The sequence below is a fragment of the Arachis duranensis genome, chromosome 7, assembly GCF_000817695.3.
Source record: "Arachis duranensis cultivar V14167 chromosome 7, aradu.V14167.gnm2.J7QH, whole genome shotgun sequence".
NCBI lineage: Eukaryota > Viridiplantae > Streptophyta > Magnoliopsida > Fabales > Fabaceae > Arachis > Arachis duranensis.
This window is the reverse complement of record NC_029778.3, coordinates 69461718-69478040: the sequence shown is the minus strand read 5'-3', so window position 1 is coordinate 69478040 and position 16323 is coordinate 69461718. Positions and strand designations below refer to the sequence as shown.

At 27.6% G+C, this 16323-nt stretch overlaps 2 protein-coding genes across 2 annotated transcripts; both read left to right on the top strand.

Annotated features, from left to right (window-relative positions):
- Positions 1-3042: 3042 nt before the first annotated feature.
- On the top strand, positions 3043-3616 carry LOC127740567 (probable aspartic protease At2g35615). The gene has a single exon (XM_052251623.1). The coding sequence runs from the start codon at positions 3056-3058 to the stop codon at positions 3614-3616; it is 561 nt and encodes a 186-aa protein (XP_052107583.1). The 5' UTR covers positions 3043-3055.
- Positions 3617-4305: 689 nt separating this feature from the next.
- Positions 4306-5772, top strand: LOC107458558 (aspartic proteinase CDR1-like). The gene is made up of 2 exons (XM_016076762.3): positions 4306-4692; positions 5313-5772. The coding sequence occupies exons 1-2, from the start codon at positions 4392-4394 to the stop codon at positions 5723-5725; spliced, it is 714 nt and encodes a 237-aa protein (XP_015932248.2). The 5' UTR covers positions 4306-4391; the 3' UTR covers positions 5726-5772.
- Positions 5773-16323: the final 10551 nt, after the last annotated feature.

The following is a 16323-nucleotide window of genomic DNA, read 5'->3' as shown; positions in this document are numbered from 1 at the left end:
CTTAGAGGAAGATTAAATGTATTGGGCTCTGGTTCTTCATGTTTCAGTGCTATACTATTATTGTTAGTGGCCTCATTAAAAACAGAGAGTAAATTACCAGATTGGCAATTACTTACCTCTTGTATTACATTCTCAAAAGGACTTTCACTTGTTGTAGGTACTGAGTTGTTTCCTACGTTAAGTGAAGTATGTTCGGTGTATCCATCTACTTGCTCTGTTTGAACAGTTTCTGGGAAAAAAGGTTATTTAGCCAATTTGGTGGTTCATTATTGTTTTCCCCCTGAATGCCATGTTGGTGGCTGAAGTAAAATTTGAATTCTAAAAAATCACAATCCATGGTCACATGAACACGACGAGTGATTGGATTGTAGCACCTATACCCTTTTTTATGTGTAGCATACCCAATGAAAACACATTTTTTGCACAAGGATCAAGTTTGATTCTATTGACTTTGGGTGTATGGACAAAGATGGAACATCCAAATACTCGAGGTGGTAAGGTTAGAATAGGCGGGATTGCAGTCTGAGTAGCCAAGACTTGTAAGGGTATTTTGTGGTAGAGAACTTAGGTAGGTAGGCGATTCAATAAGTAGGCAGAGGTCACTATAACTTCAGGCCAAAAAGTTTTTGGAACTTGTGCATCAAAAAGCATGGCTCGAGTCATCTCAAGTAACTAACGATTTTGCCGCTCAACCACACCATTTTGTTGGGGTATATTTGGGCAGGAAGTTTGATGGATAAGGCCATCTTTCATAAAAAAAATCGGCCCATTGATTGGTTTATAAATTCTCCACCATTATCTGAGGGAAGTACTTGAATTTTCTTGTTGAATTAAGTTTGAATCATTTGGTAGAAAGCAAAGAATTTATCAAGTACTTCAGATTTTTGTTTTAGAAAAGATACCCAAGTCATGCAAGAGAAATCGTCCACAAATAACACAAAATATTAAAAATTATTATGGAAAATAGGAGCAGGGCCCCACACATTAGAGTGTATTAGAAAAAAAATGGAATTGACTCTAGTGTTGGTGGGAGGAAAAGAAACTCTATGATTTTTTGCACGAATACAAGTTTCACATTTGAGGGGTTCAGTGCTACTTGTATAGAGACTAGGAAATAAAAACTTGAGGTACTCAAATGAAGGATGTCCGAGATGCCTGTGCCATAACCAAAGTTGCCTAGTAACCATTTCGTGAGCAAGCATGGCATGACTCTGGTGTGCTACTTCATCAACATAGTAAAGGCCTTCTCGCTCAGTACCACGCCCAATGATCTCCTTCGTAAGAATGTCCTGTAAAAGATAAAAAGTAGAGTATATGAGTACCACACAATTTAGTTTCATTGTTACTTGACTAACCGACAATAATTTTGATGATAATATAAGGACATAGAGGTATTTTTTTAATTTCAATTTTTTGAGAAAGTAATGGAGCCTCCTCCTTTAACATCAATTAATTCTCCACTCGTTGTTTCAATATAGGCTTTTGAGGGTATAGTCAAGCTGTTGAAATCATAGAGATCATGAGTCATAGTATCGATAGCCCCACAATCGAAAATCCATTCATTTATTTTTTTAATTGGATTCTGATTTTGGGTCTCCCTTTCTTTCTCCTTACCTTTTGGCACACACCACTGTTGTCTTCTCATCACGACTTGCTTCCTCTCTTCCGGCCTTGCTGCCGCTGCTGGTAACCTCTGGAATGCTCATAGCGGTGGCTCCCTTGCTCTGATTTTTATTTTTTTACTTAGGATTGTTTTTCTACCAATCTGGGTAACCCACAATGCTAAAGAAGATTTCTTTGGTGTGTTTCTTCATTCCACAGTGTGTACAGGAGAGATGACTTTTATCCTCCTTGTCCCGTGGTGACGAACGCTTGAAAGCAATTTCTGAGCGGCTATGTCCCTGTACGTCACGGTTTGCTCTATTTTTTGCAACTAATTTGATCCCAATTTCTCCTTGTGATGCATCGCCTACGCTATCGATGGTAGGCTTCAAGATCTGAAGTCGGGCCGCCTCCCTATGGATAGCGACGTAGGCAGATTCGACTGAATGAGATGTCTCTTGCTTCAATAAATCCCTTCTGATTGTTTCAAATTTTTCATCAATTCGAGTAAGGAACTGATACAACCTCTGTTCTTGTTTTAATCGGTTGAAAATCAGAATATCTTTAGGGAATTTCATGGGATTTGGTTGTTTTCTGTCGATGGTCATCCATATGGCTTGCAATTTGTTCCAAAATTTCTCTAGGGTATCCTGTCCTTATTTCTTAGTGTTGACTCGTCGATATAGGTCGTAGATCTGCATCAAATCGGTACCGCTTCCATAAGTGGTTGCCAGACCGTCCCATAGTACCTTTGAAGTTGGAAATTGAGACACGTTGTTCATCAGGTTTGCTTCGATGTTCTGGATAATCCAGGTAAAAACGGTTTGATCTGCTTGTTCCCATTGATCATATGCTGGTTCCGTCTCTGCTGGTACTGGAGGTACCCCTGTTAAGTGAGCCTTCATTCCCTCTTCCACCAATTGCGTTTTTTATTAGAGTTGCCCATAATGGATAATTATCTCTATTTAATTTGAAACCAATTGACAAATTATCAGAATTGGTTTGTGATGATTGCATTCTAAAACTATTGCATAGCATATTTGTAATTTGTAATGTCAATTCATCAGAAATGGTTGATTTTAAATTGGTAGTGCTATTGGTTTCTTCAGATACAGACATGTTGGATTTTGGTAGTATTGCTGAGACAGTGATGATACGTCTGAATTTTCAGAACCTAACTCTACTCAAATATCATGTTAAGTTGGTACAAAAGATTTAGGAAAGAAAAGAAAAATAATTTACAAAAATATCATATTTATTTCTTTTTCTTGATTACAAAATTCTTATCAATATATTGAACAAAAACATACTAATAAATATGCTAAATATAGAATAATATCCTAATAATTTACATTAATTTTTTCTGATTTTTTTTTATATTTTTCTGATTTTCTTCCTAATTATAATATATATATATATTTCAAAGTTCCTACCTACAACATTATCTTGCAACATGATAATCAAGGTTGTGATACTCTTGGTCACGGTACTGTGGCCCCTCTCATTTCTAACTTCAGCTGATGAAGCTAAAACATTTAACAATGGTTTCACCATTGATCTTATCCACCGTGACTCACCATTATCACCCCTCTACAACCCTTCACTGACTCCATCCGAAATCATTAAAAACGCCGTGAAGCGCTCCGTTTCTCGAACCAGCCGCTTCTTCTTCCCGGACAAAGCCGAGGAAGGGGAGGAGGAGAGCGTGTTGATTCCAGACAGAGGAGACTACCTCATGAAGATCTTGATTGGTACCCCTCCAATGGAGTCACTCGCTGTTGCGGACACAGGGAGTGATCTTGTTTGGATACAATGCTTGCCTTGTGAGCAGTGTTACTCACAAAACGCTCCAATCTTTGATCCCAAAAATTCTTCTACTTTTGAGACACTAACTTGTGATTCTGAGTCTTGTAGATCGTTATCTAGATATGGTTGTGGAAGTTCAGGAGAATGCAGGTACCTCTTTCATTTACGGATACTCCACAATTTGTGTCGTATCTATATATTATATTAATACTCGTATCACGTATCAATACTTATGAATATACATTAATAATTTATTAATTAATTTTATTACATATATAATTAATAATTATGAAGAATGTTAAAGGATCAACAAGTTTTTTAATTTGTAATTATTAATTAGTCATCTTTAATGTTTTTAATGATATGAAATTTCATTGAATGGTACGAGATTATTCACTTTTTTTTGTTGGTATTAGTCAAATTTTAATAAAAATGGTGATCCCTAGACTTTTTGTTAAAATTTTTATAACTAAAAGATTTAGAGTTGATGTCATAACAAATTTGTAATATTTTAAAAGTTTTACTATTCGACATGTTATTAAAAAATAGATAAGTGTTGTTTTGTTTCTTATAATTTTGGGTGAAAATCGAAATTGTACTTAATGCTATTTTTAAATCGTCACTAAAGTTAAAGTTAATATTAAAATTATTTTTTTAATTTTTTGATAAAAGTATCCTATTTAGTACTATTTATTATGAAATTTAAAATAAATAAATAAATAAAATTTTTATTTCAATTATTTTTTACTCTAATTATATTATAATTTCTTTTATTAAATTTAGAGTATTTGTGTGTCTAACTTTTTTATTATTAATATTTGTATTTACGTATGGTATCGTAGTTGGTGTTTAATATTCATACTCGTATCATTATTTGAACATATATATGCAGGTACTACTACTCATATGGAGACAGATCTTACACAGTAGGAGAATTGGTCAGTGACACCATTAGTTTTAGTACTTCAAATGGTGGAAAATCAATGATAAAATACCCTAAAACTACATTGGGTTGTGGACATGACAACGATGGGAATTTTAGAAGCACAAGCACAGGACTAGTTGGTCTAGGTGGTGGACCTTTGTCATTGGTTACACAACTGGGTGATGCAATCGGTCACAAATTCTCATATTGTTTGCTACCCTTTTCAGTAAACTCTACAAGTAAACTCAAATTTGGAAGTGAATCATCAACGGTTTCTCGTAATGGAGTTGTTTCTACCCCTTTGATATCTAAATCTCCATCCACTTATTACTACCTTACTCTGGAAGGCATCTCCATAGGTGAGGAAATCTGATATACTGATATCTTTTAATTGCACATTTTTTAAACTTATGAAATATAATAATCATTTTCCAATTTTTTATTAATATGTCATATTTGTTAACAATGACATACATAATTTATTTTCATTACTTTTTGTTATTAATATTTTCATTATTTTTTAGCACCATATTAATAAATACTTTAAAAAATTGACAATCTAATCATACGTTTGAAAACAATAACAATAAAAAATCCTAGAAGCTCTTCTATGATTGGTGACAAGTTTATAAATAATTTAAAAGATAAATGTTAAATGATCAAATATTTTCTCTGTATTTAGTCAACACCAAGCAAGCAACTCTCCATTTTTTTACTAAAAATGTTGGTCTTAGCATATTTTTATTAAGAGCGAATAAGAATTTTCGCTCAATTAATATAGGTCATTTTTCTTTAAATTAAACAAAAAAAAAACACCTTCTTTTAACTAACTATTTTCTCTTTCCAAAATTGTTTAAAGTGTTACAATATGAATGAAATAGAGAGAAAACTTTTGGTGCTCATGGAATCGCTAAGGAATTCTCCGTATCATATATAGTGACATTGTTTCTAATAGTTGTATCCGTATCATGAAACGAAGGTGAGAAGAAACTACAAACAGAACAAAGTGCAAACAACATTGTAATCGATTCCGGGACTACATTGACTATGCTTCAATCGGATTTCTACGACGGTTTTGAATCCGCGGTTAAGGACGCTGTTGATAACAGTCATGAACCGGTACAGGATCCACCTGAACCATTAAGGTTGTGTTATAGGGATATCTCAGTTGAGGACCTCCCTGATTTGACATTCCATTTTTCTGGTGCTGACGTTCATTTGCAGAAAATGAACACAATTCTGAAGGTGGACAATCTTATTTGCTTGGCTATAGTCCCTAGTGATAGGTTCTCTATCTTTGGCAACATAGCACAAGTTAATTTTAACGTAGGGTATGACCTTCAAGAAAAAATGGTTTCTTTTTATCCTGCAGATTGTACAATGGATCAGTAGAATGAAGCCTCGACTTAGATAAACGCAATGATCATATGTTATAGAACATAAATGGTGGTATAAATTTAATTTTCAAACGACTAGCTATGGTCAATTATGAGATTATTATTATTATTATTCATAGCCATATTCTGGTTAATGTGCCAAAAGAATTTGTGGAAGGAACAAATAATTGTGAGGTATAGATATGTCATGCTTTTCTCTAACTAATAATTAATTATATATAGGAAAGTTCTATAGTGGAATATAGAAAGTAGTGGCTAAGAATGGCTAAGTCTACCGTACTTTATATGCTTCTAAATTTTTCAAAATGCTTCGAACCCTTATCCCAAGAGATACAAGAAAGATATTTATACTACTAGACTGCAATGCTTCTTACTATTATATATACAAATTATAATATATATAACAATCTTTTATTTTACTTATATTCAATTTATTTTAATTTTAAAGTCACCCATTTTAAAATTAATTATATTTTATTTAACTATAAATTTTATTAAATATATACAAATTAAAAAGATAAACAAAAAAATTTTATTAATCACAATTTATTTTTTCTTTTTATGATTATATGATATCTATTAATATTATTTTTTCAATAAATACTTGTAATATATAATAATAGGTAAAGACTCACATGCAATTGTCTTCATATGAAGTTAATAGTTGAAAAATTTTAGATGATATTTAGTCAAACTTGTCAAATCATCTAACGGTTCTTAAATATCAACTTCACATGAAAATAACTGTATGTAAGTTTTCACCTATAATAATATAATAATACAATAAATATAAACTAATTAATAAAGTATTAAAATTTGAAAATGATAATTATTTTTATAAAAACAAAATAAAAGTACTTATAATAAAAAAAATAATTAAATTTTATATAATTGTTTCGGTTGATTGAACCAATGACCCAGTGATTCAGTGACCCAATAATCTTACACCGGTTCAGTTCTGACGTCCATTAAACTGGTGTGGATTTCTTTTGATTTTCGAAATTTTTTTTTTAGTTTTCTAAAAATTTTAAGTTTGGTGTCCTTTTCATGTTCTTGAGTTCTTTCGGTCTTTAAATTTTGTTCTTTGTGTTCTTGTAATGCAGGATCGTAGACTTGTAATTACGTTGCCCAAAAAATATTTTTTATGTTTAGGTCTCGCAAGTAAGTGGACAAATTTTAATAAATTATTATTGTTTCTATTTTTCTTTTCCTAATACTGATTCAATATAAATGGTTATAAATTTGTGAAACAAAACTTCTTCTCTATTTACTGAAATTAGCTATCTTTTATGAAAAAAAATCTATTTAAAAAAATTATAATTTAATTCTAATAAATAAAAAATCATTTTTAAATTAGGACTCTTCCACGAAACACAATATAATATCGGAAGGGCTCTTGGATGATCATGCTTGTCGATATAAAGTTAGTCATTCTCTTTTTTTTTTGTGTTAAAATACACAACCAATCAGAAGATTATATAATGGAGGAATATGTTCTAGAAAAATGTCTAGCAAAACAACAAGGTTAAAGGGTAAATGTGTAAAAACAAGGTTTCTTAACTAATATTTCGGTTCGGTTCGGTTCGGTTCGATTTTTACTGAGCCAATCGAAAACCGAACCGAACCGATCGGTTTAATTCGAAAAAAACCAAAAAAAACCGATTTTTTCGGTTTTCCTTTCGGTTGTTGTAAATTTCAGTTCGGTTTTGCGGTAAAATTCGGTCTGGTTCGGTAACTTACACCCCTAATAGTAATTGTCAAATCCACTAACATATATATTGGCTATTATCTCAATATAAAACAAATTAAATATAAAAGGCTATTAGCACTTATAAATCTATAAAATTGCACTGTCTTTGATTCGTGCAAGGGTTTACTTATCAAATAAACTTAAAATATGAACAAAAAATATTTATAAAATGGACCTAACATTACTTGAAAGAATCATGGAAAATAATCAACTTACCTTTTCATCCATGAGAACCATTCCTATATAAGTCGTCTTGTTCTTGTCAAATTTGGATAGAACTTTCCATAACCTTATATATACATTACGGTAGTTTTTCTTAATATATACATATACATATACATAAATAAAAAAATATGTGAATTATATTTTATTAAACTTTATGTTATCGGTTATTAAAAACATTAAAATATGAACCAAAAATATTTATAAAATAGACCTAATATCACTTGAAAGAATCATAGAAAATAATCAACTTACCTTCATGAGAATCATTTTTATGTAAGTCGTCTTATTCTTGTCAAATTTGGATAGAACTTTTCATAATCTTATATATTAATTTTCTTAAATATATATTACGATAGTTTTTCTTAATATATACATATACATAAATAAAAAATGTGTGAATTATATTTTGTTAAATTCTATGTTATCAGTTATTAAAAACATCTAAATTACATATAGTAATTATTTTTTTGTTATAATTATTTCGTTTTATATATATGATTTTTTTTATTCTACAATCGTGCAATAATTTTTTATTTTTTATATCTATATATATTCCTCAATTTCGCCTCCATTCATACGCATATTAACAGTTTTTTTCTAATAGTGATGTTTTAATTTTTCGTTTCCTTTATTTCACGTATCTTTATTTTTTTTAAATAGTGATATTTTAATATTTCTTTTTCTCTTTTTTAAATATATATTTTTTAATAATTACATTACTAATCTGAAATATAAATGAGAAAAAAGGTGATATATATATATCCAAGAAAAAAAATAAACTTAAAATCAGAAAAAAAAGAAATTTTTTATTAAAAAATGTAAAAAAAATACATTAAAAAGAATAGTCGTAATTTATAAATTGAGTCAACAATTTAAATTTCTCTAAAACTAATTTAATTAAATACCAATATTAGAAATAAATTACTTAAAATAATATTTAATCTATCTAGTCCTTAGACACGTATAAATTAGAGTCATTCTCGTAACGACAATGAACTGAAACAACGACATAAGTTCGAACATTTAAAATTCTTGTAAATTTAGACCATTCCTTTTTTCTTTAAAAACCTTCTGTATCCCTGATAGAGTTAAATCAAAATTCATTTTATGGAAAAAGAGTTACAGAGATGGCTTTGATGTGTTGGAGACTAAAATCCGGAAGTCACTATTTATACTTGAGTGTGACACCCATTAAACCCGAAAAACCAAATAAAATGGTATCTCTGGTTTTATTCTCATTTAATTCTAAATCAAAACTAATAATGACTTATTTAATTCAGCATTTATGATAACAAATGAGATGACCACTATATAAGTCATTTAATATAAAATAGCTTAACCTACGATTATAATTAATATATGTATTGCCTATAAATAGATTAAGAATTTCGTAACAAAATAATCATACAATTTGAATTACAATTAATTGATTAATAGAAATTATAATAAATTGTATGATATTTAAATAATTAACCAAATCAATTAGTTGATATAATTAATTTATTATAATGAAATGAATTTAATGAGTTAAAAGAAATAAATTGAAAAATATCATCAGAAACATGTTACGACAGTTTTATCATTAAGTGCAGAAATTTAATTTTTACATAATAGAATAGATATTTAAAGATTATTATATTAAACACAAACTAAAAAAATACACTAAACAAAATAAAAGCATCAATGGTAAAATATAACCTAAAAAATCACTTAAATTAAAAAAGAACATGTGATGAATTATAATAAATCTATATATGAGAAGTAAAAGTAAAATAAACAATTAAAAATAAAATAAAAAGAGTAATTAAAAAAAGTAAAAGAAGATAAAAAAGATAATGTGTGGAGTAGATAAAAAATTTATTGCGATAAAGATTAATATAATTAATTAATACAAAGGATGAAAGAGAAAAATCAAAATATGATCTTATTAAAAAATTTCAAAAAAATATTTTAAAAAAGAACCTATTAATCAACTTTTATAAAAATATTACAAAAAATTTAAATTATCTTTAAATAAAATAAGAATACCCTTAAGAATTATTTATCAAAATAAATAAAAAAGAATTAATATAAAAGAAAATCATAGAAAAATATTAGCAAAATTAAGATAAAAAACAAAATGAAAAATTACAAATATTTTACCTAAAGTATAAAATAGAGAAAGAGAAAAGAGATAATATAAAATAATAAGATAATAATTTGAATTAATTGAATTTATTTATTTCATTGCTTTATATATTATTTATTAAATAATTTAATATTTATCTCGATCATATTAAATAATAAATTAGCTATAATTAATTTGGTTTAATGAATCAAATAAAATTTAAAATAGTTTGATATTTATTCTAATTAGATTAAATATTTGAAGTTATGATTAATGTAATTTAATGAATCAAATAAAATATTAAATGATGAAATATTTATCCTAATCAAATAAAATTACATGATTGATTAGTTATAATTAATACAATTGAATGAATCAAACACATTAAATTGAAAAATAATTTAGATAATTTGTGTCTTAAAGACATATTTTAAAAATATTTATTTTTCAACAACTTTTATAAAAGACTTTTTATAATATTTTTAACCTATGGTCTAAAGGCACAGTTATAATAATCCATTAAAAAGTACTTAATTAGTTAATATAAATAATTAATATAATTGATTTAGTTCAATAAATTAAAAGAAATAAATGTGAAAGGAAGAGATAAAGAGAAAATAAAATTATAAAAATGTATATCCATTAAAAAACAATAAAAAAAGTCCCTTTTAGTTTTTTGTTTATTAACTATTAATTTATTATAGAGTAAAGTATCATTTTTGTCCCCAACGTTTGGGGTAAATCCTATTTGTGTCCCTAACGTTTAAATCGTCCTATTTGTATCCCTAACGTTTGTAAAAGTGATTCAATGTTATCCTGCCATCAATTACACATCATGAGCGCTTTAGTTTGAGTTTTAAAAATCTCTTCTTGAAGTTAGAATATAAATGTCTGGAATAGAATTGATGATCTACTCCAAAAAATAGCTCATCAAATGTTGAAACTAATTCCTACAATATTTACATAATTCACTTTTTTAGGGACATAATTGAATCTAAACACAAATAGTGGGTATAATATTAAAATCGAACACATCCAAGTGAAACCTAATTGAGAATGAATACATCAAAGTGAGAATAATTGAAAAATATAATCTGATTTGTTAGTATAATTGATAGTAGGATAATATTGAATCACTTTTATAAACGTTAAGGATACAAATAAGACGATTTAAACGTTAGGGACACAAATAGGACTTACCCCAAACGTTGGGGACAAAAACGATACATTACTCTATATTATAATTAATTTCACAACATTCATTACACATTATTCATCTTATAAATTAATACAATTAATTTATTGATATCAATTATCGATAATTAATTATAATTGATATAACTCATTTCGCTATACTTTTTAAATAAATAATTAAAAATGTACGTCTCAATTTTTTGTTAAAGTAAAATAAAATAAAATATATAAATTGAGTAGATATAAATCTGAAAATTATAAATTTTATTAACAATTCAAATAAATTAGTACCATGAAATTAAATTTAATGTCTATTTTAAAAATAATTACTGACTTTTTATTCCATTAATTATTAATAATTTAAATAAAATAATATCCTATAACTTATTTTGTTATTTATTTTAAGTAATTACTAACATAGTTGTTAGTAATACTAAGTGTATATTATCAATTGTTATTAGATTTGTTAAATAATAAAGAATTCTTTAAAAATAGAAATAGCAATGACACCTTGAATAATTAATTTAATAGAATTAAATGTAAACGAATAAGATGATTCAATCAATTATATAAATAATAGCATATTTATAAATATTAATAAAAAAATAGTCTCACCACTAATAAAAATGATTAATACAATAATTATATGAAAAAATAATTAATTACATAATTGTATAATTTTTAAGATCCTATATAGTTGAATTTAACGGACAAATAAAAAATATCTATATGATAATGTTCTAGTATTTTAGCATACTATAAATCATATTATAATTTTAAGTCAACTCTTTAAACACATTATAACATAAACCATCTAAAAAGACATACCAAACTAACGAATATCACATGGGTCACAACATACACTCTAAATTGTCACCATATTTCAAATAAAAAGAGTATCAATATAGAGAAATCAATGAATATATATAACTAAAATAAAGAGCAACAAAGTGACACAAAAAAAAAGAGAGAATCAATAAAAAACATTAACATATAAACCACATACACAAACAATGTATATATTAATTGTGAATCACAAAATAAAAGACAATATATATATATGAATTGAAGTACACATGATAAAATAGAATATTACAAAATAAAATTATAGTAAGATTATTTAAAAATAACATAAAAATGACACATTTTTTTGTTAATCAAGAGTTAAAAAAAAGTGTGTGCCTAATAATAAGCAATTAAAATAAACAAAAATTTTAAAAAAATATATAAAAATGAAAGGTATAAATAAAGATAAAAGAAACAAAAATTCAATAAATTACAAAATTGTACCTAAACACGAGAGAGAGAGAGGGGGGAGAGAGGGAGGGAGGGAGAGAAAGAAAAAAGAAAGCGAATGAGTAAAAAATATTTGATCTGGTATAAATAGATGGTATTGAAAAAAATAAATTAATTAAATTAATTCATATATTTCGCTATCATATTTATTATTTATTAAATAATTTGATATTTACTCCAATCAAATCAAATAATTAACTAAATTAATTTATTGTTATAATTAATTATAATTAATAAATTCATATAAATTATAATAAATGGTAAGATTTGAATGTCTAATCAAATTAATTAATTGATATAATTAATTAATTATAATTGATTTATTTTAACGAATTAAATGAAATAAATTAGGAAATACTTTAAGAGCATGCCTCATCAGTTCTATTATTAAGTACAAAAATCGGATTTTTGTATATAGAATAGATAGATAATAAAAATATTTTCTTAAATTAGTATAATTATGTATTATTCATTAAATATTAATTGTAATATTGTAATATAATTATAATAAAGATATTTTTCTAAAATAAATTTATTTAGAGAAATATAAATTGGTTATTAATAACCGGTGTCATTATCATATAATTATCATATTATTATTATTATTATTATTATTATTATTATTATTATTATTATTATTAAATAATTAAAAATATTTTTGATTGATAATTGATAAGTAGTTTAATAATGCATTAAATATTGATTTTATATAACTATAATAAAGATATTTTTCTAAATTAGAATAATTATGCATTATTACTTAAATGCTAATTATAGTATAATTATAATAAAGATATTTTTATAAAATAAATTTAGAAGAAAAAATAGTGCATTCATTTTGGTGGAAAAATGGATTAATGAGGAATCGACACATCACTCTCATTAACAGGGAAAAATCCAATTTTAGTATATTAAGTAGATAGATGTCTTTTGTGTTAGGAAATTATTTTTATTTCCTAATTTATTTGTGGACAATATATATATTGATGATAATCACAAATTATGCTATTTTAAATTACATAACTTATATAATAGTGATCTCATTTATTGTTATAAATGCTAAATTGAATAAGTTATAATTACTTTTAATTTGAAATTAAATAAGAATAAAACCAGATGTTATCTTTTGTTCTTTAGATAATGTTCCTAAATTAGTATAATTATGTATTATTCATTAAATATTAATTATAATATAATTATAATAAAGATATTTTTTATAAAATAATTTAGAATAGAGAATAAAAAAGTTCATTTTAGAGAAAAAACGAAATCACGAAGAATCGATACCTCACCTTTATTAATCGGGAAAAATCCAATTTTAGTATATTAAGTAGATTTTATATTTTCTCTTTCCTTTTAAAGTTCCAACATTACTTTGACAATTTAAAATGAGGTAACAACCAACTATTACAATATACATTTTTAGAATTCCACATTTTTTTAGTCTATCTTTTTTAAATAGATGCAAATTTCAATCCTGGATCCATATAATTTTTCAAGTAAGAAATAGCATTATTATTTGAACTAGCCTTATTAATCGCGATAAAAATTGAAATTTTTTTTTCGCAGAAATCAATGAAATGAACAATATATTATAAAACAAAAGAAATTCAATTTCTGCACAAATAACCAATGATTAGTTGTCAAACAAACATTGGATTTGGTTGAATAAAGATGGAAAAATATAGGTAACTAATAATATTTTTTAATAATGTGTAAATAATGTGAATTAATAAGATTAAAAAAGTAAATTAATCTTAAATTTAATTAGTAGCATTAAATTAGAATATAATGTATTTTTATTTGATTGGTAATTATTTATATTGTTCAAGATAGTCATTATTTACCTAGCATTCCTTAATAAAGATAGATTAAAGTTCTAAAAACAATATTTAGGTCTCACAAAAGCTGTATATATATTATTCTGATAATTATTATCTCTGCCCGCATATCTGAACACTTCTCATTTGTAGATTATCTTTACAAGGTTCTTTAATAGTAATTTTTTGTTTTTCCGAAAGGAGTTTACTCTGATTTGCTTGAAGAAAGGAAGCTACTATAATGTTTGAAAAATAATCCTTTAAACGTCAATAAAGATAAATTAAAAAAAAAACGAAAACAAACTTTACCAAAGCTATATTCTATGAAGTATGAATATTTCGCTGAGTTTTAATTTTGGACACAACACTCATCGACACTTTCATCCGACACGCGTGTCTGTTGTGTCCAAATGTGTTTTAATAAAAACTAAAAAACAAATCTTCTCCAGACACACTTGGACACACCTAAATATTATCACGTGTCAGTATGTCAAGTCTTATTCTTAACATATATTTTGAAATAAATTTAGAACTAGTATTGTTCCTGCGTGAGAGTGGGTGTTCCGAGGTATAGCTCGTCCTGTTAATGCTTGACCCTGGAACAAGGGGGTGGAACGTCATCTTCTTGTGGGAAAGGCAGCATTGGACACCTACAAAGAAATTCCAACACTCAAGTAAGTAAAGGTGTGAGATATTCAGAGTAAAGAATAGAATGAATTGCATATCTGTGACCTAGTAGGTCGTTAGTATATATTGAGTTACTCTGAAATAGTTATTCGTACCTTTGTTACTAGTTTTATGGAGTCTTTTGTTAATGCTCCGATATTTGAGGTTCTGATGGTTTGGTTGGAGAGATTCTGGGGGAAGTTACTTTATTGAGTGGGTTTCGATTCCGAGGTTGTTGGTGTGGGCCGAAAATGGGGTAACAGATCATAGCCCCCAAGGTCGACCTGTTTGGGATGCCAAGCTATAAACAGGTTAAGCTTGTTCGAATTATACCTCGGAATCGGGATTTGGTGGGAGTTCCCAAGCTCAATCATGTTTGTAGGAGTTATTCCAAAATGGGAGTACCTTGGTATTTTGGCGGTGATTTAGTATTTACTCGAAAAATGTATGTTTTAAAAAAATAGTTGGAAAGACACGTTTAGTTAATGCGCCTGGGGAATTGGAGCGGTTTCTCAACATCAATCTTGTGTGATGTGTATTGATTGACGGTTTGGATGTTCATTTGGGTTTTTTGTTTTGAATTTGTAGTGGGTTAATGGGTAAGGTTGTGTTCTTTTGTTTTTCCGGGTCACAAGCTAGGTTTTTGTGTTGGGATTTTTCGCTGAAGATGAACAGACGAGGTTAGTGTTTCTCACTTTGTTTGATAATTTGTTAGTTTTGTGTTGTTTTCTTTGTTGTGATGGGGAAAGGAAAAAATGCATCAATGAGGAATATCAGAGGTCGAAAGAAAAAGAAGGTTGTTTGACATGGTGATAAACTTGTTGAAGAAGTCTTTGTTTGGGATCCCAGGGATCCTTTTGCATGGGTTGCTGAGTCGATGACAAGATGGGCTTCTATCTTTGATGATGACAATAGTGTTTCTCAGTTAGGTCCAGTGTCGTCGTGGGTTAGGGATGGTTCGGGCATTAGGTTGAAATTTTTGCCTTGCAATGTTGCCGATCATGTGTATCATCGTAGTGATGGCTTTGAATTTTTCTTCATGTATAGTTGCATATTATCGAGCTTGGTGTCAAGTTCCCATTCTTTGAGTTTGAATGTGGGGTTTTGATGCAGCTGAAATGTGCTCCTTCGCAGTTACACCCAAACTCGTGGGCATTTATGAGGGCGTTTGAGATACTGATGGGTTGTTTTGATCTAGTGCCATTATTAAAGGTGTTTTTTGCCCTTTTTCAGTGTAAGGGTGTGAAGAGGGGGTGTTGGTTGAATCTGGCTAGTGCTCTTGACCATTCCATTTTTAGTCTGTATAAGTCTTCTTATAAATGCTTTAAGTCAATGTTTGTGAAAGTTGGTGTTGATGAGAATGAATTTCCCTGGTATGTTGACGAATGCTTGTTGGAAAAGTTTCCACTGTATGTATTGGGTTCCAAGGCTTAGGCAGATATTGGGGATGGAAAGGATGGAGTACGACAATGAGATGACTGTTGAATTTTTAGTAAATAATATTTCGTCTTCTAATTTACTGTCTGTCGTTGAAC

Coding starts and splice junctions, on each gene's coding strand:
- LOC127740567 (XM_052251623.1), top strand. CDS start 3,056: ATGATAATCAAGGTTGTGATACTCTTGGTCACGGTACTGTGGCCCCTC.
- LOC107458558 (XM_016076762.3), top strand. CDS start 4,392: ATGATAAAATACCCTAAAACTACATTGGGTTGTGGACATGACAACGAT. Junction 4,693..5,312: donor TCTGGAAGGCATCTCCATAG/GTGAGGAAATCT, acceptor CATGAAACGAAG/GTGAGAAGAAACTACAAACA.